Source organism: Monodelphis domestica, chromosome 6 (genome assembly GCF_027887165.1).
Source record: "Monodelphis domestica isolate mMonDom1 chromosome 6, mMonDom1.pri, whole genome shotgun sequence".
NCBI lineage: Eukaryota > Metazoa > Chordata > Mammalia > Didelphimorphia > Didelphidae > Monodelphis > Monodelphis domestica.
The window spans coordinates 67432608-67457771 of NC_077232.1; the positions used below are offsets into that span (position 1 = coordinate 67432608).

Genomic DNA, 25164 nt, shown 5'->3' on the forward strand with positions numbered 1-25164 from the left:
GAGTTAATAAATGTGGATGATGCAAAGAAAGAACTGTGGGAGTAAACACAGAAGAAAAACAACTGCTTGATCACATGGGTTGATGGGGATATGATTGGGGATAGAGACTCTAAGCAATCACCCTAGAACAAATATCAAAAATATGGAAATGGGTCTTGATCAGTGACACATGTAAAACCCAGTGGAATTGCTCTATGGCTATTGGAGGGTGTGGGAGGAGGGGAGGAGAAGAACATGAATCATGGAACCATGGAAACATTTTCTTGATTAATCAATTAAATTAAAAATAAATAAAAACAACGACAACAACAAAACCAAAAGTGGATGATGAATGGAGGTAAATGTATCACTGTAAGCAGGGCTGGAGAATAGTCAACGAAGAGGAACATTTGGGGCCAGTCCACAAGGCAGTGTTACAGGACATCCAAGATGCCAGGTGCTGCATCAATACCAAGTCCCTTATCAGGCCAGCTCAGAAGAGTCATCTATCCTGTTGACTCTTAGCAGTGGCACAACCTTAAACCTGGGGCTCACACAATAGTGTTTAGAATTTAAGCTATTGAAAAAGGTTGTGGATCTGGTCTCCTGTTCACTTAAGCAGGACCAATAAAGGAGACACAGACTCAGAGAGGAAGGAAGGGGGAGGATCTGTCTAACCTGATTGATTAGATATAAGGATTAACAGCACGCCAGAGGGCTCAGAATGAAATGTGCTGCCAGCATCATGGTACTCCCATTAGACTGTGAGTTCATAGCGACCAGGACCATGCTGTGTTTTTACTCTTCTTTTTATCCCTAGCACTTGGCACAGGGTCTGGCACATAGTAGGTACCTAATAAATGCCATTTAATTAACAGAAAAGTGATGGATTCCAGGTGAAGACTGAGATTTATTTTATTTGGACATGGTTAATGCCTGTTTTGCGTGACTATTCATATTTGTTACTTTTTTTTTCTTTTTCATTGGAGAAGGGGTGTGAGAGAAAGGTAGGATTATTTTTTTTAATTATCTAAAAACTTAAAATTAAAAAAAAAAAAGAGAGAGATGGGAGTCAAGAGCCAGTTAGTCTGCCTAACAGTTAGAGCACTGAACTTGGAGTCAAATTTGCCTTAGAAATTTACTAGCTATGTGACCCTGGACAAGTCATCTCTATCACACTCAGTTTGCTTCTCTGTAAAATAGGGATAATAGTGTCTACATCCCATCAACCAATCCCAGGGTTGTTGTGAGACCCAAATGAGAGAGTGTAGCCAGATGTAAAGTGCTGGTTACTATTATTGTTGTTATATTATTAGCCTTTATAGGTTGAATATTATTATGAGAAGGAGCACTGCTCCGGCTCACTCTGACCTAGAGGACTTGTTTGTTCTCTCTGCTGTTGCTCACCACTAGATGGTGTGAAATGCTATTTAGCAAACTGTGGGATTTCACCCCAAAAAAACACCCACTTAGAAGGAAGGTGGCTGGTGGGTGAGTGGGTGAAGACAAGCAGGGCTGGCGTTCCCTAGCACCAGCCTGAGGAGACAGCAGAATGACCTGCCAACTATTGGTATGTTTCCCACACTGAGAAATTTGTTCCCCCAGACTTTTGTTAACCGTCATTCTTTCAGCCTCTGGGGAAAACCGGGAAGTGTGGGAAGTATGTCTGATGTCCTCCCACCTCCCTATTCAGAAAAAAAACTAGGCTGAGTGTGTGTGTGCTTCTTTGATCCCAGAAGCACTTCTTCCTCTGACTATAGAGAATTTTCCCCACAGATGAAGCTTGATGAGTTCAGAGCATGAGCCCTGATGCCAGATTTGAGGGGAAGCACCCTGGTACTGAATAAAACCAATGGGAGAAAGCACCCAGATCATTCTAGAATGGACCAGGGCACTGTACTTGGGCCAGGTGGGTACAGCTGAGCTTTGTCATTTGTCTTCCAGACAAACCATCTCTTTGCTGTACCGCCATCGGCTTTTATCATCAAGGAAGGCAGGGAGCAATGGGAGAGGAAGGTGCTGGACACAAATGAACACCCACTTTTTTGTGGGCTGAAAGAGAAGCCTGGATGCTCACGATGAATGAAAACTGGCTCTGTGGCCCAGCAGGCCTTTGAAAGACCTGGAAATGAAAGCTCTCAGGTTACGCTGCGGGGAGAGATGTTAGCAGGAGGGCTCTGGTCTCAGCTCCTGCATCAGCTTCATGGGGAGCCAAGACTGAGCCACGGGGGCTCAGGCTGCTAAACTCTGGGGCAACATCCTAGGAATGCAGCTCAATTCCATCCCACCAAGTACCTACCATGTGTCAGGCGATGCATGGGCAGAAGCTAAATGACCACCTCCTTGAGGAAGCCGCGTGGTGTGGGAGGTTAAACTAACTGACCTCTTAAGTCCCTCAAGTTCTGAAATTCTATGTAGATAAACAAACAGAAAATACCGAATAAAATGACATGACAAATCAACGGGATGGCATCAGTCAAAACAGGTTCCAGAAGAGACAAACCATCCTTTGATCCAGCAGCTTAAAATAAAGTCATAGGAAGAAAAATCTCAGAGGGACCTCAGAGGTCATCTGGTCCAATCACTCCATTTTATAGATGGGAAAAATTGAGGCTTAGAGGGGCTAACAGACTTGTGCAAGGTCACACAGCTAATAAAGATCTGAGCCCTGGCCCTCTATTTCCCATTCAGCTCTCACAAATCCAAGCTGCCCCAAATCAGTCTGTTTGCAGGAAATCCTGCTTCTCTTAAGATACCAGACAGACTCACACTTTTTCTATTTCAATAAGAAATAAGACCTGAGAGAAGAGCAGGTCAGCAGCCTGTCAGCCTCGAACAGCCATTTAAAATGAAAAACCTATTTTTGGGGAAAAAAATGCACATCTGATCCCTTTTTCTCCCTGTGTCTATCTCCCAACAACTCAGGCAGCTAGAGAGGGGTTCTCTCTGAACTCCTAGCTTTCCCATCCCTTACCTGGGCCCCAGCACCCTCAGCCTCCATCCCACCTGACCGCCAAGCCAGTACCAACAAAGGCTCTCATAGCTGACCTGCCCATTTGCTCCCTTCTCCAGGGAGCTCCGCCATCTCCAGTGGGTAGAGGCAGAAACTACAGGGCTTAACAAATGCAGACCCTAAAATCTGCCTATTTAGAATGTTTTCATCCTGCTCAGCGGCTGCTCTGAGTTCCAACACCAGCACGCCAGCGGGGCTTGTGGGCTGGTGCGTGAATGAACAATGGCTATATTTTCTGCTTTTCCTTTCTTTCTTCATTTGTTTTGGGAAGTCCATTGGACAGAAAAACAAAAGCTGAAATGAAACCAAAAGCTGTGCAATTCCAATAATCAAGCTTGACCTCCAAAAGGACAGCAGAAAATATTCCCCCGTCCCTCCTTTGCAGGCTGGGGTATACAATCAGACTTTGTGTTGGTGGATTATTTTTTTTAATTCTTTGTTATAAGAGATAACTCCATGGGGAGTGGTTAGATGAGAAATATACTTGGAAATGATGATGGAACAGCAAAAGATATCAATATTACTTAAGAAGTCTGGTTGATTGGAAAGGGATGATTTAATCAAAGATTTTTATTTCTTTCAAAGAGACTGCTATTGATATTTTTTGTTTTTCCATCTCCAAAATTTCCCTCATTTGCCTGCCTTCTTTTTTACTCTAGGAGAGGCATTCCATATAACAAAGAATTTTTAACAAGGGGTTCTTAAACCTAAGATCTGATCCTTTAAAATATATATTTAATTATAATTATATTTATTATGTATAATTATAAATTAGTGTAATTCATTATAATATAAGATAACAATATTATATATTATAATATATTTTGACAACTCTATGTTAAAGTCATTGGTTTTCTTTGTAATCTCATGCATTTTTATTTTACACATTTATAAACATTATTCTGAGAACAGACTTCACCAGACTTCCCAAGGGAGGCACCCATGCCACTCAAAAAGGTTATGAACTCCTGATTTAAATCGCCTGGGAATGGAGTGGTACCTTCTCATCCATTCACAACTCGGATAGAGAGAGACTTGTTACCCCTCAACTTTGGAGGATAGGAAAAGAGACAAGGTGACCCAGAATTCCTCAAATTTAGGAATCCCTTTGAATTAAAGCCAAAGCGTTAGAGGTGGCACTTCCCAAACCTCAAGTGTCAGATGGGTTTCTGAATTAATTAAAAAAGAAGTGGCCTGAAGAGATGCTAGGATTTAAAGTAAATACCACACCGGCATTTCCTTCTTTGCAGGCTGATAATGAAAAAAAAAAGGGACAGTGTTGACTTTAGGAGCTTCCAATATCTCCAGGCTATACAGTATGAGAGATATCTGCGTCTCTCGGGGTTTATGGGGAGGCAATCTCGGAACTGGCTGGGGGATCGGGGTGGGGAGACCATGGCTCAAAGCCCTGGTCTTTACTGACCTTTTGTCGTCTCCTTTCTGAACCTTCACCCAGTTCTCCACCTGCGCCATGTTACTCCTCCTCTGGGCATGCTTTTCGGGGTTGGTTGGGGGAGGGAATACCCTCTTATACCCACCAGTACCATTTTGCTCCCCAAGCCCAGCGCCCCCACCAAAGGAACCGGCCAGCACACCGTTCCTCTCCATTAGCTGAGGCTGGGCTGACTGAGCCCTGGGACCACTGGGTAAGTCCACAAAGAAGGAGTCTGCCTCAGGGGCTGGGTAGGGGGGCTTAGACTTCCCCCTTTCCCTCTTCCCCTCCAGAGGGTCCCTTTGGAAGCCGTAGCGTTCCTCCTCGTCTTGCTCGGGCCTGTCAAAGCCAAAGGCATCATTGTGGGCTCGCTGGGAGCAGTCCCTGGCATGTCCAGGGCCCAGGCGGCCACACTCCCGACAGGAGTCTGTATGGTTGGCTTGTGGGACAGCTTGCCGCTCTGTCCTCTCGGCATCCCTACAATGATAGCACAAAATTGGTCTCAGTGTAGGCAGGCTCAGATGGCCGAGTGTGGCCAAAAATGAGCCCAGCTCCGGAGGGTCCAGCAGTCGGTGAAGTCTCGGTTGAATGTCCATTGGCTACAAAGCCCTGTACTGGACAGATGTCTGCGGAGTGTCTAAAAGCTAAAAAAGAAAAAATCTAAAAGCTGCTCTTCCAGTTATGGCCCCGTATCAACCCTCAGAACCTGTAAAGAGCCGGTATTTTACATACATTTTTGTTCAGCTGTATAGATGGACTAGAGGTATCTTACCTGGGTCTGCTAATCCTTAGTTTCCTCATCTGTAAAATGGGGGAGGGAGGTAGATTTTTAAAAGCTACTTCCAGGATATATAATAGGTTTGGCACAACACATTATAGGTTTGGCACAAAGGTCATGCTGAGACAGATTCATAACTCAATGATAAGGGAAGCTGTGTGGAATGGTAGAAGGAGAGTTAGTCTTGGAATTGAGAGACCTGAGTTTAATTCCATACTTACCACTTCTGTGTCTATAGGCAAGTTGCTTAAATGACCTGTGCCTCAGTTTCCTCATAGGTAAAATAAAGAGGTTAGACCAGAGGACCTCTAAGATCCCAACTCTAAATCTATTCTAGGAAAAAGCTTATAGGCACTCAATTACTCAACAAGGGAAGAGGCTTCCATGGAAGATGGTGAGCTCCCAAGCCTTGAGATTGGATGATCTCTTACCAGGGATATTAGAGAAGGGATCTATTTTTCAGATTGGGGGGTTTGGACCTCTAAGGGTCCCTTCTTGACCAGAGCCTCTAGAACTTTATGAATCGACAGGTCTGGGAAAAAGCTTATAGGCACTCAATTACTCAACAAGGGAAGAGGCTTCCATGGAAGATGGTGAGCTCCCAAGCCTTGAGATTGGATGATCGCTTACCAGGGATATTAGAGAAGGGATTTATTTTTTCAGATGGGGGAGGGGTGGACCTCTAAGGGTCCCTTCTTGACCAGAACTAGAACACTATGAATCAACAATTGTGTCTTTAGGAAAGGATCCTGGGAACTTTCTATCTTCTTTAAATCCTTGGCCAAATGGGTTGAATAAACTGTCAAAGGTGACAATGCACAGAGGACTAGGCACCTCTTTCCATTTTTCAGGATATCCCAGCTTTGATTAGACCCCGGTCTCTATCTTCTCATTCTACCAACAGAGACAATAAATAAAGGATGGGCATGTATGTACACACACACACTCTAACAGCCCAGTAAATGCACTAAATGTGGTAAAGAGAATATGGGCTTTAGATTCAGGAGAGAGCTGAATTCAAATGCCACCTAGAATTCATACTAATGGTGTAACTAGGGACAAATAACCTAACTTTTCTAAGGCTCAGTTTTCTTAGCTGTAAAATGCTGTAAAGTTCAAATGAGATAATGTCTAAAAAACTTTTTGCAAACCTTAAAGTGCTATAAACATCAGGCATTAATAGAGGAGGAGAAGGAAGAAGAAAAAGAGGAGAAAGGAGTGGCAGGTACACAGTAGCAAAATGGAAAGACCTGAGTTCAAATTCAGAAAGATTTCAATCCAGTCACCCACTACATGACTCTACTTATATTTTCTTCTATAAAAAAGGGATAATAATAGTATCAACCTCCAAGAATTGTTGGGAGGATAAAATACTTGTAAAGAGCTTTGCAAACTTTAAGGTTTGAATGTCATACATGTTAATGAATAATGATGATGAAGACAATTAATAATAATAATAATAAAATAGATGCCATTGAAATCCTTAGAAAGCTTACTATGAGCTCCAGGAAGAGGTGGCAGAAGTTCTGCACCTCAAAATCAGCTTAGCAGCCTTAGTGGATTGTGGCAGGGAAGGATTGTGGCTCCTGAGAACCAGGACTGTGGATGGAATATTCACATTTCTCAGAACTAAGAAGAGATTTGTTGTTAATAGATTGGAGGAAAATGAATCCCAATTCTAGTGAGTTTGAGACAGGTTGTATTTATGTTTTGGGGTTTTTTTTAAGTTAAGGGAATCCTAAACCAGGCAAGACGACTTTAATCAGTCTTGAATATTTAAAGCAGGAGACAGCTAAGGGAAAAGCTGTGTGTAGATTTATTCTTTTCCCTGGAGTTAAATAGAGCAGGTCCCTTGGGTGCAAGGAGAAGTCTACCTGCCACCTCTCCCTCTACTGTCTGGAGCTCTAAATTAACGCTGGATGTCACGACAGCTTTGAAAATCTAAAATGACAACCCAGCAGCCCACCGTTCCCATCCATGGAAGAGGCAACTGGTAAAAAGAGCCAAATTGCCCCTGGGTGCCAGGCAACAGTCTCAAGCAGCTACTTACTCTGGGTGCCCGATTATTTGCAGTGTTGATTTAAGGGTTTTGTGGTTCAATAAAGAAGAGCTGAAAGGGCACAAAGGATTCACTGGCACAGCCTGGGGCTGCATCCCTGGAGTGGCTTGAGCCCCTGAGTACCATTCTCCCTTTCACCTCTCCAAGCTCCAAGCATGAGCAATCTTCCGTTTCTCATCTCAACCAGAGTTTAGCATTTATGACACAATATAAACAATAAGTCAATATTTAGTAACTCCTGCTATGTGCTAGGCACTGTGCTAAATAAACCCTGGGGATACAGAGCCAGACAAAAGGGAGTCTGCCCTCAAGGAGCTGACACTGGAAGGGATTTCTTCTAGCATTTGAAGGGCTGTTGGATAGAATAGAGGCTAGATTCTGCCCCAGAGGACAGAAGGGGTGTACTGGGCGGGGAATGTTGAAAGGTAGGTCTGGGGTAAACACAAGAAAAGGCTTCTTAACTGAGGAGAGGGGAGCACTTGTCAGGTAGAGGATAGAGGGGATCCCGGCTGAGGGATGGGCTACACTAGACCGCTTCTGAATTCTCATCCTGCTTTGAGAGTCTAGGACTCGGGACTCTTCCCAAGTGTTTTAATGCTAGACTTCCCTCAGAGAACTCACATTCTTCCTTGATTTCTAGTTCTATGAAAACCAAGTCTTAGCTTAGTGTAATCAAAAAGGGAACGTGCCAGTTGGGTAGCCTGGTACCTGGGATTCAATGGGTGCTTAATAAATGTTTGCTGATTTGCTGACTGACTAAAGACCTCTATTCAGATATGACCTCGGATGTATACCAGTTGTGGGACCCTAGGCTAGTTGTCGAACCATTTAGTGCCCAGGGATAGGAGCAGCAGGTTGGAGCTGACCCAGACTCAGACCTGGATGCTCTTGGATGGGGAAACCAGCAGGGTATCACCCACTCCCTGTCATTTTCTCATCCCCACCTTCCTTAACCTAAGTACATCCAAATTCCTCTCCAATTCTGCTCAGGCCCTTCTGCTGGAATTCTGACTCCATAAGGAATACATTTCTCTTTATCTCCTGTTTCTTGAATCTACTAATCCTCCCTGAGGCCTGACTTGCTTCTGAGAACACTGCATCACTGGCATAACTCTCCATCACTGCTGTAACCTTTACCCTATCCCACCCCTGTTTTCTCTGTCTCTCTCTCCCTCCCCCCTCTCCCCCTTCGCTTTCCCTCATCTCTCTTTCTGTCTTTTTCCTTCTCTCTGTCTGTCTCTCTTTCTCTCTCTGTCTCTCTGTCTCTCCCCCTCTACCTCCCTCCCTCCCTCCATCATTCACTCTTTGTCTCTCTCCCTCTCCTCCTTCCTTTTCCCTCCTTCCCTCTCTCTGTCTCTGTCTGTCTTTGTCCTTCTCTCTCTTTCTCTCTGTCTCTCTCTGTCTGTTTTTCTCCTCTGTCTCTCTATCTCTCCCTCTCTCCCCCTCTACCTCCCATCTTCCCTCCATCATTCATTATCTTTGTCTCTCTCCCTCTCCCCCTTCCCTTTCCCTCCTTCTCTCTGTCTTTCTCCTCTCTGTCTCTGTCTCTCCCTCTCTTCCTCCCTCCTTCCCTCCACCATTCACTCTTTTTATCTCTCTCCATCTCCCCTTTCTTTTCCCTCCTTCCCTCTCCCTCTGCCTCCCTCTCCCCACCCTCCTTCTCTCTCTGTCTGTCTCTATCTCTCTCGTTCATAACCTTATTATTCTCTAATCTCCACTCTCCCTCATTCTATATATCCAATGAGCTGACAAATCTTGGCATTCCTGTCTCCATATGGCATCTTGTAACTCATATTATTTCTTTACTCCCACCGCTATCCCCTTAGGTCAGGGTCTTATCCCTTCCACCAAGATTATTGCAAGAGCTTCCCAAGACCATTTCTGGTCTCTCTTCACTCTAGTTCATCCTCTGCATTTTCACAAGTAAATATTTATTCAGTGCAGATTTGAACATGTCACTCCTCTCCTCAGTCAATCACATCCAATGGCTCTCTATTACTTCATGATAAAGTATAAACTCTATTAAGCTTTTAAAAGCCTCCACAACCTGGTTTCAACCTATTTTCCCAATCTCACTGAGTATTACTCTACCTCCTGCCCTTAGTGATTCAGTCCACTTGGCCTTCTCTCTGTTCCTCACGTTGGACACTCCATTGCCCACCTCTTGTCTCTACACAGACCATTCCCATGGCTGGAATGCATGTCCTTTCCACCTCTGCCTCACAGAATTCCTCTCTTCCTTCAAGGAGCAACCTTTTTTGAATGAAATCTTTCCTTTCCTATTTTTTTAAACCTTAGAAAGAATTCTAAGTATTGGTTCCAAGGCAAAAGAGTGGCAAGGGCTAGGCAATAGGGATTAAGCAACTTGTCCAGGGTTACCCAGCTTGGAAGTGTCTGAAGTCAAATTTGAATTCAGGACCTCCAGACTCCATACCTGGCTCTCTATCCACGATGTTACCTAGCTGACCTATGAAATCTTTTCTGATCTCACCAAATTTTGATGTCCCCTCTCTCAATCTATCTTATAGTTAAATACTTCACATTTATTCATATTAATTTTCTTTGTATTTATTTTGCATCCATCCATCTATCTATCTATCTATCTATCTATCTATCTATCTATCTATCTATCTATCTATCTATCTGCCTATCTGTCTGTCTGTCTATCCATCCATCCATCTATCCATCTATCTATCTATCTATCTATCTATCTATCTATCTATCTATCTATCTATCTATCTATCTATCTATCTGCCTATCTATCTATCTGCCTATCTGCCTATCTATCTGCCTATCTGCCTATCTATCTGTCTGTCTATCTATCTATCTATCTATCTATCTATCTATCTATCTATCTATCCGCCTATCTATCTGTCTGTCTGTCTATCCATCTATCTATCTATCTATCTATCTATCTATCTATCTATCTATCTATCTATCTATCTATCTGCCTATCTGTCTGTCTGTCTATCCATCCATCCATCCATCCATCCATCCATCCATCTATCTATCTATCTATCTATCTATCTATCTATCTATCTATCTATCTGCCTATCTATCTATCCATCTATCCATCTATCTATCTATCTATCTATCTATCTATCTATCTATCTATCTATCTATCTATCTATCTGCCTGCCTATCTATCTATCTGTCTATCTATCTGCCTATCTGTCTATCTATCTATCTATCTATCTATCTATCTATCTATCTATCTATCTATCTATCTGCCTGCCTATCTATCTATCTGCCTATCTATCTGCCTATCTGCCTATCTATCTATCTATCTATCTATTTATCTATCTATCTATCTATCCATCCATCTATCTATCTGTCCTTGTTGTCTACTCCCCCAGAACATGAGCTTCTTGTGAGTGGGGATTGTTTCATTCTTTGTCCTTTTATTCTCAGGGTCTTAATAAACACTAGATGATTAGTTGAATGACTTTTCTTTAGTAAATGGAGTTTCCTGGATTTGCTAAATACTTTCAAACAATATCAAGCTCTACTTAATAGAAATCTGCCATCTCATGTATAATCCTCTTCCCTTCTCCTGTGTGCATGGGAATTAAATTCAAAATAAGACAATGGGAAAAACAAAACAACACATGTGAATATGCTTTTTATATTTGGTGTCTCCTAAATTCAGAATAGGGGCAGCTAAGGTGGTAGAGTGGATACAGTGCCAGGCCTTGAGTCAGGAAAGCCCATCTTCCTGAGTTCAAATCTGGTCTGAGATACTTCCTAGCTGGGTGACCCTGGGCAAGTCACTTAACCCTGTTGGCCTCAGTTCCTCATCTGTAAAATGAGCTGGAGAAGGAAATGGCAAACCACTCCAGTATCTTTGCCAAGAAAATCCCAAATGGGGAATCGCAAAGAGTCAGACACAACTGAAAAAATGAACAATAATAACAAGCTCAGAATAAAATAAAATAAAGGGAGTTTTCTCATTGAGATAAATTCTTTATACAACTCAATATCTTATATTTTTGTTTTTTTCAAACCCTTACCTTCTGTCTTAGAATCAAGACTATGCTATGTATCAGTTCCAGGGGCTAGGCAAGGGCAGTTAAGTGACTCCCATTTATCTCCCTACCACATTTGGCAATGGAGCTTCTGGGGAAAGGACCCTTCAACTTTATTGAGTTGTTGTCCTGTACAATGGAATTCTGAATAATAGGCCGAAGTCCCCAAACTCCAGGGAGCCCCCTTCAGGCCCCATCTGATGAGCCCTTCCCTTAGGGCTCTTCAAACTCTCCCGGGTACCTCAGGGTTTCTATTCCTCAAGTCAATCATAGATGAGACCTGAGGGGGATGGATGGGGTGGAGGAGGCAGAGCTGCATCTGTGCCAAGCCTAGAAGTGGCTTTTTAAAAAATAAATTCCATATCCCAACTTGTTTACTTGTCACCTAACTCTTTTGTCAAAACTGAGCAACAGACGGGGCGAGACAAAAATAAATCCGATTCCTACTATTTAAGCTTTCTAGGCATTCAGAGGCCATAGAAACAAACACAGGCTGAATGCAGTGGGACATGGAGCCAGAGTCTTCCTCAGAGGAGGAAGGCCTTCTGTTTGGCTGGATGATGAGGCTCATACTTTTACTCATTGTGATTGATTCCTTTATTAGCCCAGTCTTTCTGCTGGGGGTTCTATCCTCCTGGATTTTTACACTTTACTTGGTTACTGGCCTGTAAATTGATCATAGATTTATTTTTTAAAACCCTTACCTTTTGTCTTAGAATCACTACTTGGCAATGGGAGTCAAGTGACTTGCCCAGGGTCACACAGCTAGGAAGTATCTGGGGTCAAATTTGAACCCAGGACCTCCTGTCTCTAGACCCAGCTCTCAGTCCACTGAGTCTCCTAGCTGCTCCCCTGACTACAGATTTAGAACTTGAAGGAGAAGAGGACATAAAATTTAAATCTCTCATTTTATTGATGAGGAAACTAAGGACTCGAGAGGTTGTGATTTGAAGAAGTCACCCAACCTAGAAATATCCAGGGAAGGATTTGAACTCTTTACTAAACAATAAATTCTGTAAGGGCAGAGACTGTATCTAATTTTATTTTTCTAGTTGTACCTTCTCCTCCCCTGCCCTCTCCCTTAAAGTCCTGCCAAGCCCTAAAACAAAGTAAGTCCTTAATAAGTGGAGTGAATACAAATCCAGTCATTCCCCAAATAGTCCATTTTATTTTGGAATAGCAATCATTTTTAGGAACTTTTCCCTTAAATTAAACTGAAATCAGTCTCTTTAAAATATCCACCCATTGTTGTTATTATTGTGGATCAGTCATTTTTCAGTCCTGTCTGACTCTTCATGACCCCATCTGAGAGTTTCTTGGCAAAGATATTGGCGTGGTTTATCATGTCCTTTTCCAAGTCATTTTGTAGATGAGGAAACTGAGGTCCATAGGGTTAAGTGACTTGTCCAGGGACATCCAGCCAGTAGATATCTGAGGCTGGATTCAACCTTAGGAAGATGAGCCTTCCTGACTCCAAGCCACGGGCCACCCAGCTTGGTTTTGTAACAACAATAGTCATCTCTAGCATTTATATATATATATATATATATATATATATAGCTACGTAAATGTGCTTAGCCCAGTGCTTGGCACATAGTAGGCACATAATAAATCCTCATTTCTTTTTTTCCTTTCTCACACTCCACTTTAAAAAGAATTGGGAAATACCTTACCTATATTATCCTCACTGATCCTCCCAACCACCATGAAAAGGAGGTGCTATTATGTCAGCAATTCCATTTTACAGCTAGAAAGTAGGAATGAGGGAAAATGATGGGGACCATCATCATCACCGTGTTCGAGCACTCAAAGCAAGCCAACTGTTTAGAGGGGATCGCCAAGTATCTGAAGGATAATTATGGCCCCCATCCCAAGTGGTGCAGAGACGGAAAGGACCTTGGGAGTCTCTCGGGAAGAGAGGGAAGAAGCTTTCACTAGGGCTTAAACATGATCTCAACGGATCATTTAATTTAGTTTAACCTTCTTGTTTTACAGCTGAACAAACTAAAGTCCAAAGTCACACGGAAAAGGTTAAATCTGTTCTCCCTGGCCCAGAGAGCAGGGGAATCAGAAGAAATGGATAGAAATGGCAGAGACAGATTGAGGTCTGACAGAAGCTAGAGATGTCCACCTGGAGAATGGGCTGTCTCTGGTGGTACAGACCGTGCCAGGCTGGAGATCTTGCCTCAAAGGCTGAATATTTGTCAGAAATACTATAGAAGGGATTCTTGTCTAGCTACGGATTGGACTAGACGGCCCCCAAGGGCCGTGCTAGCTCCGAGTCTGCTCTCTCCGTCTCTTAGCAATTCTCCTCTGCTGAGGAATCCTCTCTAGCCTATTGGTGGGATCATTTGTAACTTCCTGCAATCGAGACCTGAGGAAGGACAGTTTAATGGGGGAGGAGCGGGCCAGGAACAAGGGGGATACTCAGACAAATGATGATGCTGTCAAGGTTTGTCAGTTCCCCTTTTTGCATCCCTTCTGCTCTTCTCTGAATGCTCTTGCCTACTACATTCATCATGTCCCGTTCTCCTTTCATCCAGGGAAAAACCGATCTCTTGGATTGCAGAATACAGTAAGAAGAACACTGAACTTTAAGACAGACGATTTGGATCTCAATTCAACAAAAAATATTTATTACCTCCTAATATGGAGAAGAAATTTTGCTATGGGGCAGCTATAAAGACTTCTCTCAACTTCAAATCCAATCTCAGGTACTTACTAGCTGTAAGTACCTAGAGATAAGAGGTTCTGGGTTCAAATCTTGCCCCAGACACTTTCTGGCTCTTCGACCTTGGGCAAGTTGCTTAACCCTGTTTTCCTCAGTTTCCTCCTCTATAAAATAAGCTGGAGAAGGAAATGGCAAACCATTCTAGGATCTTTGCCAGGAAAACCCCAAATGGAGTCACGAAAAGTTGGACATTCCTGAAACAACCCAACAAGAAGAAGAATTTATACATGTAAAGAACTCTAAGGTTTGCAGAGTGCTTTATATTGGGTCCTCATAACAACCCTATAAAGAAGATGCTATTATTTTCACCCTCATTTTAGAGATGATGCGATTCTAATGACCCCTCTTGGGGCTGGCCATCCATCCAGTTCTGAATCTCCCGATTGTTTTACAATCCAGTCTAGATCTCATTTGATCCACCAGGTCAGCCCCGTGAGAAGGCAGGACCTGAATTCTAAAAGGAGACTCGAACAATGGCCCCACATCCCTCATTCACAGAATTCTAGCGGTGGAAGGGGTCTGAGGCCATTGTTCCAACCCATTCATCAGAAGAATCTCCACCATCACATACTCAACTAGTGATGAAGCTGCACAGGATGTGCCCAGGATCCCAGGGTTTGTGAGTGTCTGAAGCAGGGTGGCAACGTGGGTCCTCCTAGACGCCCCATCTAACATCCTATCCACTAGCCAGCCCTCCAGCGGTGCTGGCCTGAGGGCTGAGTCCAAAGCCCAGCTCTTCTATGACCCTCAAAGACATCTTCATCTAGAAAAGAGCCGGCGCTCACGCGGTGCTTTAAAGATGATAAAAGTGCTTTACAAATACCATCTCACTTTATCCTCACAATAACCCTAGGAGGTCTTATTCCCATTTTACAGATGAGGAAACTGAGGCCAAACAGATGGAAGATAAGAAATCCAGCTCTGCACACTAAATCATAGTGATGTCAGCAGTGAGCTCCTAGAGAGCAGGGACTAGATTTTTGTCTTGCTTTATATCCCCAGCACTTAGCACGGTGCCTGGAAAATAGTAGGCTCTCTCTTTTTTTCCTTTAACTCATGCCTTCCATCTGAGAGTCAATACTGCAATCAATACTCTGCATACTTAAAATCAATACTGGAAGGAGGGAAGGAAGGAAGGAAGGAAGGAAGGAAGGAAGGAAGGAAGGAAGGAAGGAAGGAAGGAAGGAAGGAAGGAAGGAAGGAAGGAAGGAAGGAAGGAAGGAAGGAAGGAAGGAAGGAAGGAAGGAAGGAAGGAAGGAAGGAAGGAAGGAAGGAAGGAGGGAAGGAAGGAGGGAAGGAAGGAAGGAAGGAAGGAAGGAAGGAAGGAAGGAAGGAAGGAAGGAAGGAAGGAAGGAAGGAAGGAAGGAAGGAAGGAAGGAAGGAAGGAAGGAAGGAAGGAAGGAAGGAAGGAAGGAAGGAAGGAGGGAAGGAGGGAAGGAAGGAGGGAAGGAAGGAAGGAAGGAAGGAAGGTTCTGTGGGTTTTGAGAAAAAAAATTGTATGCAGGGCAACCAATGTCCCAGCTAGCAAAAGAAACCCCTAAGAGTTCCAAGCCAGAAGACCTAGGCAACAGGGGTCAAATGACTTGCCCAAGGCTGAAGAGCCAGAAAGTGTCTGAGGCAAGATTTGAACCCAGAACCTCCTATCTCTATGTCGGGCTCTCGCACTGAGCCACAGATCTGCCCTTAAAAATAATATGCTCTTCATAAAGGTTAACTGGCTGAAGGCCTGACATCAAACGTGTTTTGCAAACTAGCAAGTTCAAACACCAGCTGTCTTCTCTGACAGTCATTAAGATATTAGGAATTTTATGTATGAATGTCCAGGGCAGTGGGAGGTTGAGGGATGGAAGAAGGAGAAGGGAAATGGTATTTATGTAGCTCCTACTATGCCAGGCACTGAGCTAAGCATTTGTACAAGTATTATTTCATTTGAACCTCACAACGAGCTTAGAAGGCAATGTTATTCTTACTTTAAAATAAAGAAAACTGAAGCAATCAGAAGTTAAGTGACTTGCCTAAGGTCACACAGCTAGAAAGTCTTTCTGGTCACATTTGAACTTAGGTCTTCCTGATTCCAGGTCTGGCACACTATCTGCTGTGCCACCGGCTGACTGCCGGGAGTATTTTTAGTTTTAAAAGGGAGCTAAGGAAAAGGGTATGGCTGAACACAAATGAATGAATGGTGGGATTTCAGGCATTTGTTTCAGGAAGGTGAACTATTCTGGTGCCTTTAAAGTCATCCCATAGAGGCAGAGATCTAGTCTGTCTACACATAGAGCTCAACACCACAGGGCTTTCCTCTAGAGTACTGACCGCTTCAGTGATGAGCGAGACTTCAGCTGGGCAGCCTGGTTCATGGCTCTGATCCAGCCATTCATATCTTCTAGCGTGTCAGCACTGAAGTAGTAAGTTCTCATCCCCGAGTGCTCCGCTGGGAAGTCGATGCCAGAGCTGTTGTAGATGAGGGCCCGCATGCCATTGTGGACAGCCTGCAAACACCAAGGAGGAAGGCACATGTTAGAGGGCAGAAAGCATGGAGAAATGGAAGGGAGGGAGGGAGGGAGAGAGGAAGGAAGGAAGGAAGGAAGGAAGGAAGGAAGGAAGGAAGGAAGGAAGGAAGGAAGGAAGGAAGGAAGGAAGGAAGGAAGGAAGGAAGGAAGGAAGGAAGGAAGGAAGGAAGGAAGGAAGGAAGGAAGGAAGGAAGGAAGGAAGGAAGGAAGGAAGGAAGGAAGGAAGGAAGGAAGGAAGGAAGGAAGGAAGGAAGGAAGGAAGGAAGGAAGGAAAGGAGGGAGGGAGGGAGGGAGGGAGGGAGGGAGGGAGGGAGGGAGGGAGGGAGGGAGGGAGGGAGGAAGGAAGGAAGGAAGGAAGGAAGGAAGGAAGGAAGGAAGGAAGGAAGGAAGGAAGGAAGGAAGGAAGGAAGGAAGGAAGGAAGGAAGGAAGGAAGGAAGGAAGGAAGGAAGGAAGGAAGGAAGGAAGGAAGGAAGGAGGGAGGGAGGGAGGGAGGGAGGGAGGAAGGAAGGGAGGGAGGGAGGGAGGGAGGGAGGGAGGGAGGAAGGAGGGAAGGAGGGAGGGAGGGAGGAAGGAAGGGAGGGAGGGAGGAAGGGAGGGAGGGAGGGAGGGAGGGAGGAAGGAAGGAAGGAAGGAAGGAAGGAAGGAAGGAAGGAAGGAAGGAAGGAAGGAAGGAAGGAAGGAAGGAAGGAAGGAAGGAAGGAAGGAAGGAAGGAAGGAAGGAAGGAAGGAAGGAAGGAAGGAAGGAAGGAAGGAAGGAAGGAAGGAAGGAAGGAAGGAAGGAAGGAAGGAAGGAAGGAGGGAAGGAAGGAAGGAGGGAAGGAAGGAAGGAAGGAAGGAAGGAAGGAAGGAAGGAAGGAAGGAAGGAAGGAAGGAAGGAAGGAAGGAAGGAAGGAAGGAAGGAAGGAAGGAAGGAAGGAAGGAAGGAAGGAAGGAAGGAAGGAAGGAAGGAAGGAAGGAAGGAAGGAAGGAAGGAAGGAAGGAAGGAAGGAGGGAAGGAAGGAAGGAGGGAAGGAAGGAAGGAAGGAAGGAAGGAAGGAAGGAAGGAAGGAAGGAAGGAAGGAAGGAAGGAAGGAAGGAAGGAAGGAAGGAAGGAAGGAAGGAAGGAAGGAAGGAAGGAAGGAAGGAAGGAAGGAAGGAAGGAAGGAAGGAAGGAAGGGAGGAAGGAAGGGAGGGAGGGAGGGAGGGAGGGAGGGAGGGAGGGAAGAGAGAAAACATCATTTATGCATGCCATGTACTACTCTGTCCTAGAGTAATGCCAGGCGTGCCCATGCCCATGAGTTCAGGAGCACATCAGCCCTAAGGACCACTGTTATTTCCATGCCCCTGAAATAACAAAGGCTCCTCACAGCACATAAAACACAGCGACAGACATCTGTTTTCCTCTAAGAGTCTCACACACTTTTCGGTCTGTTTTCTATTTATTCCTCCCAGAAAATTCAGGGAGGGTCCTGCGGAGGAAGTTGGCATGCAGACCAGATTTCCCCCCACTCTCCCCTTCGGAAGCAGACAGGCTTGAGTGCTGCTGAGCTGGGCTTCTGCTGAAGTGTACGTCTTCCTACTTGGCTACCACTGGAATGCGGTCCAGAAATCTGCTGCAGTAACAGGAGGCCTGACACTGGCCTCATAGTGGATGGCTAGCATTTATGAAGGGCTTGGAGGTTTGCAAGCACTTTCTGAATATTATCTCAAATAATAATGCTAACAGCTGGCCTTTTTAGAGCGCTTACTGTGTACTAGACACTGTGCTAAGTGCTTCACAATTATCTCATTGGAGCCTCACAAAGACCCTTCAAAGTAGGTACTATTATTACTCCTCATTTACATGCAGTTGAGGAAACTGAGGCAGAAATGTTACTTGATGTGTCCAAGGTCACACAGCTGGTAACATGTGAACTTAGATCTCCCTGACTCCAGGTCCAGCATTCTCTCCACTGTGTCACCAGTAACAATGTCTAGGCAGCTAGGTGGTGAAGTGAATAGAGCGCTGGACTTGGAATCAGGAAGACACATTTTTATGAGTTCAAATCCAGCCTCAGACACTTACTAGCTGTGTGATCCTGGTCAAATCGTTTACCCTGTTTGCCTCAATTTCCTTATCTGTAAAATGAGTTGGAGAAAGAAATGGCAAACCACTCCGGTGTCTTTGCCAGGTTGTAAAGAGCCAGGCATGACTGAAATGACTCAACCACAACAAACTCTAACCCTAAATTTGTCTCTTCATCCCATTGCCAGCCCAAACTCACTTCTTAACCCTAATGCTAGCCCTAAAACAATCCCCTTCTCTCCCAGTAAAATAAATTAAAAAAAAAAAACCCACGGTCTAGCAGCATTTCCTAAGATGCTCTCCTCATCCCCATAAAGCAGAGCACTTGTTCTGCTTCCAAGAGAGGGAATTTCCTAGGGATGGGCTGCTCCTTTGGACAACAGGCTTACTCAGCCAATGAATCAACGGGCATTTAATGCCCGCGCTCCATGACGGGCACTGTATTGGCCACTGACAACATGGTCATCGACTCCGAGTTACTCTGGGTTCTCAATTAGCAGCTGATGTTTCCTGAAGAAAGGAACAGAAGCTTTCAGGGACCAAAAAAGTGACGACGGGCAGAGGGCACGGCTCGGGCCCTCTGCCATCGGCCAGTTCCCAGCTAAGGGGGTCAGTGCGTCCCGAAACCGACACCACATGAGAACACTGAACCCTGAGAAGCCCAGAGCGGCCTTGGGTGTGCAGGACATCTTGTGCGGCCTGCACCACCCCCAACTTGGCCCAGAGAGGCAGCAGAGCATCCAAGGGGCTATCTCTAGCAGGGTGGCAATGCCAGGCGATACAAGCTCATGTATTAATGAAAGGATGTCAGCCCCGCCGTCTCCAGGGCCAGAACAGTGGTCAGATGATGAGGCTCCCCTAGATTCTGCTGCCTTGTCCCTCCCAGGGGCCCGAAGGAGCTACAGGACCAAGCGCTACCTATTCGTAACAATAACAAGAGATTTGGGGGAGACAACAATAAGATCCTGAGTGACAGGGCCTCAGACACTTCCTGACCCTGGGCAAGTCACTGGACCATGTTTGCCTAGCCCTTGCTGTCTGGATACTGAGAAGGAAAGGGGGGAAGAGGGGAGGGGAGGGGAGGGGAGGGAAGGAAGAGAGGGGAGAGGAGGGGAGGGAAGGAGAGAAGAAGGGAAGGGAAGGGAAGGGAAGGGAAGGGAAGGGAAGGGAAGGGAAGGGAAGGGAAGGGAAGGGAAGGGAAGGGAAGGGAAGGGAAGGGAAGGGAAGGGAAGGGAAGGGAAGGGAAGGGAAGGGAAGGGAAGGGAAGGGAAGGGAAGGGAAGGGAAGGGAAGGGAAGGGAAGGGAAGGGAAGGGAAGGGAAGGGAAGGGAAGGGAAGGGAAGGGAAGGGAAGGGAAGGGAAGGGAAGGGAAGGGAAGGGAAGGGAAGGGAAGGGAAGGGAAGGGAAGGGAAGGGAAGGGAAGGGAAGGGAAGGGAAGGGAAGGGAAGGGAAGGGAAGGGAAGGGAAGGGAAGGGAAGGGAAGGGAAGGGAAGGGAAGGGAAGGGAAGGGAAGGGAAGGGAAGGGAAGGGAAGGGAAGGGAAGGGAAGGGAAGGGAAGGGAAGGGAAGGGAAGGGAGAGAGGAGAAAAACAAGTAAATAATTCACATGTCTTTCTATAGCTCCCAAAGTTTTATAAACTTTCCCCTGACAATAGCCCCATGAAGTAAAGAGGTTGTGTCTCATCATCTCTACTTTACAAATGAAGAGACTGAGGCTCAGAAGGGTTAAAAATGACTCCTCTAATGCCAGACATCTAGTGAAAGGCAAAGCCACGCATTATCATGGTATGTCAGAGCTAGAAGGGACCTTGGAGAGACTCTAGAGCAGGGATGCTCTGCCTTTTCTATGTCATGGACCACTTTGGTTGCCTGGTAAAGCCTACTGAATAAGGTGGAGCCCTCCCTGTGCCTGGAATGTTCATCCCTCCCCTGTTACATTTCTACCCCTCCTTCAAAGTCTAGCTCAAATGTCACCTCTTCCACAGAGTCTTCCCTGATTTGTCTCATCTCAGACCTCCCATGATTCTTTGCTCTATTATATTTATCATGTAATAGTACATAGAATAGTCATTTGCATTTGCATCTTATACCCCTGGATTGATAACAAGCTTCATGAGGGTAAGGAACTGTTTCTTAATTACTTTTTGTATGAATCCTCCTTAGTACCTAGCACAGAATCCTATATGATATTTAATTAAATGCTTGCTGATAATTAAGAAAGTGGAGGGGTGCCTAGGTGGCTCAAGTGAATTGAGAACCCGGACTAGAGATAAAGAGATCCTGGGTTTGAATCTGACCTCAGACACTTCCTAGCTAGCTGTGTGACCCTGGGCAAGTCCCTTAACCCCCCTCGCCTCACCCTGACCACTCTTCTGCCCTGGAGCCAGTACGCAGTATTGATTCTAAGACAGAAGGTGAGGGTTTTTAAAAATAAAAAAAAAAGAAAGATGGACCAGACTGCAGAGAATATTGCTCTAACCTCAGAAGGGCCAAGAAGGATTTTCTACGTCTAAACATCAAGGGTTTGGTGAACACTCTCGGCTGAGCTTTTCTAAGAAAATGTAAAGGCAGGAGGGAGGGAGGGTGCAAAAGGAGGGGAAAGGGCAATGCAATCACAAACGAGGGTTTCCAAGAATATATTTTTCTCACCTACTGATGAAGTGTTAGCCTACAGAATGTAGAGTCTTGGGAAGTTACTTTGGGATACTCTAGGTGTGATTTTTTTTTTTAAGAAGCCAGATGACTGGAATTAAATTGTTGAAATCTATCATTAGAGACTTGCTCTCAGAGGGAATCTGAGGAAGGCTTTCTGGCTAGTAACAGATCTGCATTCCACCAAGAGAATTTTCTCAAACCAATTTAATGTATTAGCAGCTGCTCAGTGGATAGACAGCCAGGCCTGGAGATGGAAGATTCTAGGTTCAAATGTAGTTTCAGACACTTCCTAACTGTGTGACCCTGGGCAAGTCATTTAACACTAATTACCTAGCCCTTACTGCTCTTCTGCCTTGAAGCAAATATTTAGAGAAGGGAAGGGTTTTAAAAATGTATGAAGAGCTAATTGTGTGCCTTGCATTGTGCTAGTGCTAAAGATACACACTTAAAAAAAAAAAAGTCCTGCTCGCAAAGAGCTTATATTGATGGTCTAGTGGAAAGTATATTCCCTCCCTCCACTGGGGTTCAAATTCTTCCTCTTTCACTTACTACCTGTGTGACCCTGAGCAAGTCACTTAACTTGACAACCGCATCTGTAAAATGAAGGGCCAAGATTTAGGTAGTTTCTGAGGTCTCTTCCAGCTCTAAAGTGATGATCCTACAATCCTACACTGGGAGAAGAGGGATAAGATGTACATGAGCCTATTTACAAGGTAATACATGAGAAGGCAGAGAACATTAATAATTGGGGCAATCAAGGAAGACTTCTCAGAAGAGATGACACCATAGCAGAGCCTTTAAAGAAAGACAAGGATGATGAAAGATCCATGCCAATCCTGGAGGATGGCTTGTGGGAGTGTATGGAGGTAGGAGGTAGAGAGGAATGTAGAGTATATGAAAGGAAGTCCTATAAAATAGTCCTATAAAATAAGGCTGGAAATGTAGGTGGGTGCCAGACTGTGGAGCCTTAATGCCACACTGAGGAGTTTGTATTTTTATCCTGGAGGCAGCAGAGAATTACTCCAGATTTCTGGGCAGAGGAGTGAAACAATCCGGCTTGTGCCTTGAAATTATTTGGGTAGTTAAATGGATGAGAGATGGCAGGGGGTGGGTGAGTGGGTGAGTATGAGGCTGGCAGAGAGGACAAATGGGAGGCTTTTACAGTCAGCCCAGGCCAGAGAGGATGAGGGTCTGAGTGGGGCAGGAGCTACGGAGTAGAGAGGGGAAAGGACGTAAGAGAGCATGGGGAGACAGAATTGACAAGAAATGGTAACTGCCTGGATGTATGTGAAATGAGGGAGACAATGACACCCAGCTGGGTGACTCAGACAATGGTGGTGCCCTTGACAGAGTGGAATTTGGGCAAGAGCTAGTTGAAGGGGAAAAGAGGCTCATATCTAAGTGTGAGGCCCCATGAGACCAATGAGGGAGAAAGCACCAATTGGTAGAGATTTTGCAGAACTCTGTAAAAAGATGACCCTCAATTCCTGAAGTAGTTAAGGAAGAAGAGATACACAGAAAAAAAAAGAGCAGAACTTCCAGGGATATTGGGAGATGGATGCTGAAGGAGCAAAGAAAATGGAAAATAATTTGAGGAATAGTCAATAATTTGGGGAGCAGAAGAGATAAAAGGAGAGGTACAAGAGAAAGAGGATTCTAATAGCCAAGGAGAAAACTGGCAGAAAACCAAAAAGATGGAGCTGAGTTTTAAGGAGCCCAAAATTCCTAAAGTGACAAGAGTGACTAGAGCCCAAGATTTTGAGTCAGAGGACCTAAAAGTGAAACCTAGCTCTGCTATTCACTTACTGCAAACAACAAGAATTTGGCCAGAGTGCTTTCTCATCTCTAGACTTCAGATTCTTCTTTTATAAAGCAAAAGGGTTGGCTTAAGTGACATCTAAAGTCCTTTCTAATTCTACCTCCTAGTTCCAACAGTACCACTCTTTTCAAAGAGAACATGGGAAAATGGAACATGGACCAAACACAAATTCACAGGCTGAGAAAGATGGAGAGGTGTGTGAGGAGGGAGGAAATGTCTCTTACTAGAAGTTGGGGACAGACCATTCACTTTGGAGTATGTGTAATGGGAGGCAGAGGAGGACTATTAAAAAAAAAAGGTTTTCCCTGTAAGAAAGGTGGGGCAGTAACTCCACCTCCCCATGAAGCATAAAACGGGCCCTTTGATGATCTGGACCCCCAGATCTAGGATCCCAGGTAAGGAGTTAGTGGGAATCCTAGTTCAACCAACTCCAGGTCTATCCCAGAGAAGAGAGGATGGAAAGAAAAGCAGCCTGGATTTCCAATAATAATAAATTGCAGTTTCACCCCAAGCTTGAAGCTAATTTATTGGTGGAGTCCATCAATGTGTCACTTTTCAGTCATTTGTGGACAGAGGACATAACTAACACCCACAAGTTTCCATGTAAAAGATGGCAGGTATCCATAGTTCACAGTTCTTCTAATATCTATGGCTGGAAATGGATTTTTGTTTAAGGTCCATACTTTGGTGCCCCATCCAGTATTTATTTTCTGCCACAAAGAGGTGACGAGCCAGGATCTGTCCCTCAAACTTTATCTTCTGTGTTGTATGTATTCTGATTAGCTCTTGGTAGAAGGGGTCCAAACAGAGGTGGTCTGGGCTGTTCATCTCTTTGGAGAAGCAATTATGGCTGCCTGGAACAGTTCTAGAGTTCCCAGTTCTGAATCCCTATGGCTAGAGTCACCAGAAGCCATGAAACCCTTCTTTCTCAGAGCCCCTGGCTTATAACCAGCAGGGCAGGGATCCTAGATAAGCTGGGGCCCAAGTTCTTCTGGAAATGAAAACTACAAAGAATGGAGCCATGAAGGCATTTTGCTTCAAACATTATCATCTACCCCAGGAAAGCCAGATATTCTTGGTTTGATTGAATTAACTTTCTTTTTTAAAAATTTGTTTTAAAAATATTTTTCCACGTTTACATGATTCATTATCTTTCCCTCCCCACTCCTAGAGCCGACAAGCAATTCCACTGGGCTGTACAAATGTTGTCTCTTGATACCTGGTTCCATATTATTCATTTTTGCTATCTAGTGTGATCTTTTAAGGCCAAAACCCCGAATCATGTGCCCATAGATACAAGTGATAGAGTGATAAGTCATACGTTTTTGATTGAGTTAATTTTCAAGAAGATTTAAGTTAACATTCAAATACATCGTCCAAGAGACAAATCTCTCCATTTATACCTTAAAGGAATACTTGCGATTTATACGGTCTTCAGGCCCGACAGGAGAGATCACATAGCTGGGCAGTGGGATGCTCCCAAGGACAGCTTCTTCTCGACTGTCTTTGAACAGAAGAAAAAAAATCAGGATGAACCATGAGTTCTCATCAAAAGAAGGACAGGGCTAGTCAATAAACACGCATTAGGGTGGGCAACTGGATGGTACGAAGGATAGAACTCCACAAGAGGACCTGGGTTCAAATGTGTCCTCAGACACTCCCTAGCTGTGTGATCCTGAGCGAGTCACTTAACCCTGTTTTCCTTTTCTGTCTTAAGAGTTGTTATTAAGACAGAAAATAAGGGTTTTAAAAAACCCAAACAAACATTAGCATATGTGGATGTTTTGATTTTTTTTTTTAATCTACAAGGTCCTGTCCTAGAATATAAAGATGAAAAGCAACCTAGTCTCTGCCCTCAAGGATTGGAATTTGGGAACGTCAAAGGGACTTGGAAGGAGATCTAGTGCTCATTGTCAGAGATGAGCCTCCTCTCTAGCATTTCCAGCCAGTGGTCCTCAAGACTCCCCTCGCCTCAGAAACACAGACGGTGCTGAGGAGATGTGAAGCAAGGTAGGGAAAGGGAGAGATCCAGACACAAGACTAGAAAAGTGAGGCAGCTGGAATCACAGTTTGCTGGGAAAGGGGGATCAGGGAAGGCATCAGGGAAGGGGAGGCTCCTG

At 44.7% G+C, this 25164-nt stretch overlaps 1 protein-coding gene across 22 annotated transcripts in view; it reads right to left on the reverse strand.

The window, feature by feature from the left end:
- Positions 1–25164, reverse strand: part of PLEKHA7 (pleckstrin homology domain containing A7) — a 274220-nt gene that overhangs the window by 48637 nt on the left and 200419 nt on the right. For 11 of the 22 annotated variants that reach the window (XM_056802176.1, XM_056802177.1, XM_056802173.1 and 8 more), the window contains 4 exons: positions 24448–24548; positions 16331–16506; positions 4416–4901; positions 2279–2389 (listed from right to left, as the gene is read on the reverse strand). In XM_056802176.1, coding sequence (XP_056658154.1) covers positions 2279–2389; positions 4416–4901; positions 16331–16506; positions 24448–24548 — 874 coding nt within the window. The remainder of the gene's footprint in view (positions 1–2278; positions 2390–4415; positions 4902–16330; positions 16507–24447; positions 24549–25164) is intronic. The other 11 variants (XM_056802181.1, XM_056802172.1, XM_056802178.1 and 8 more) reach the window with 3 other exon arrangements.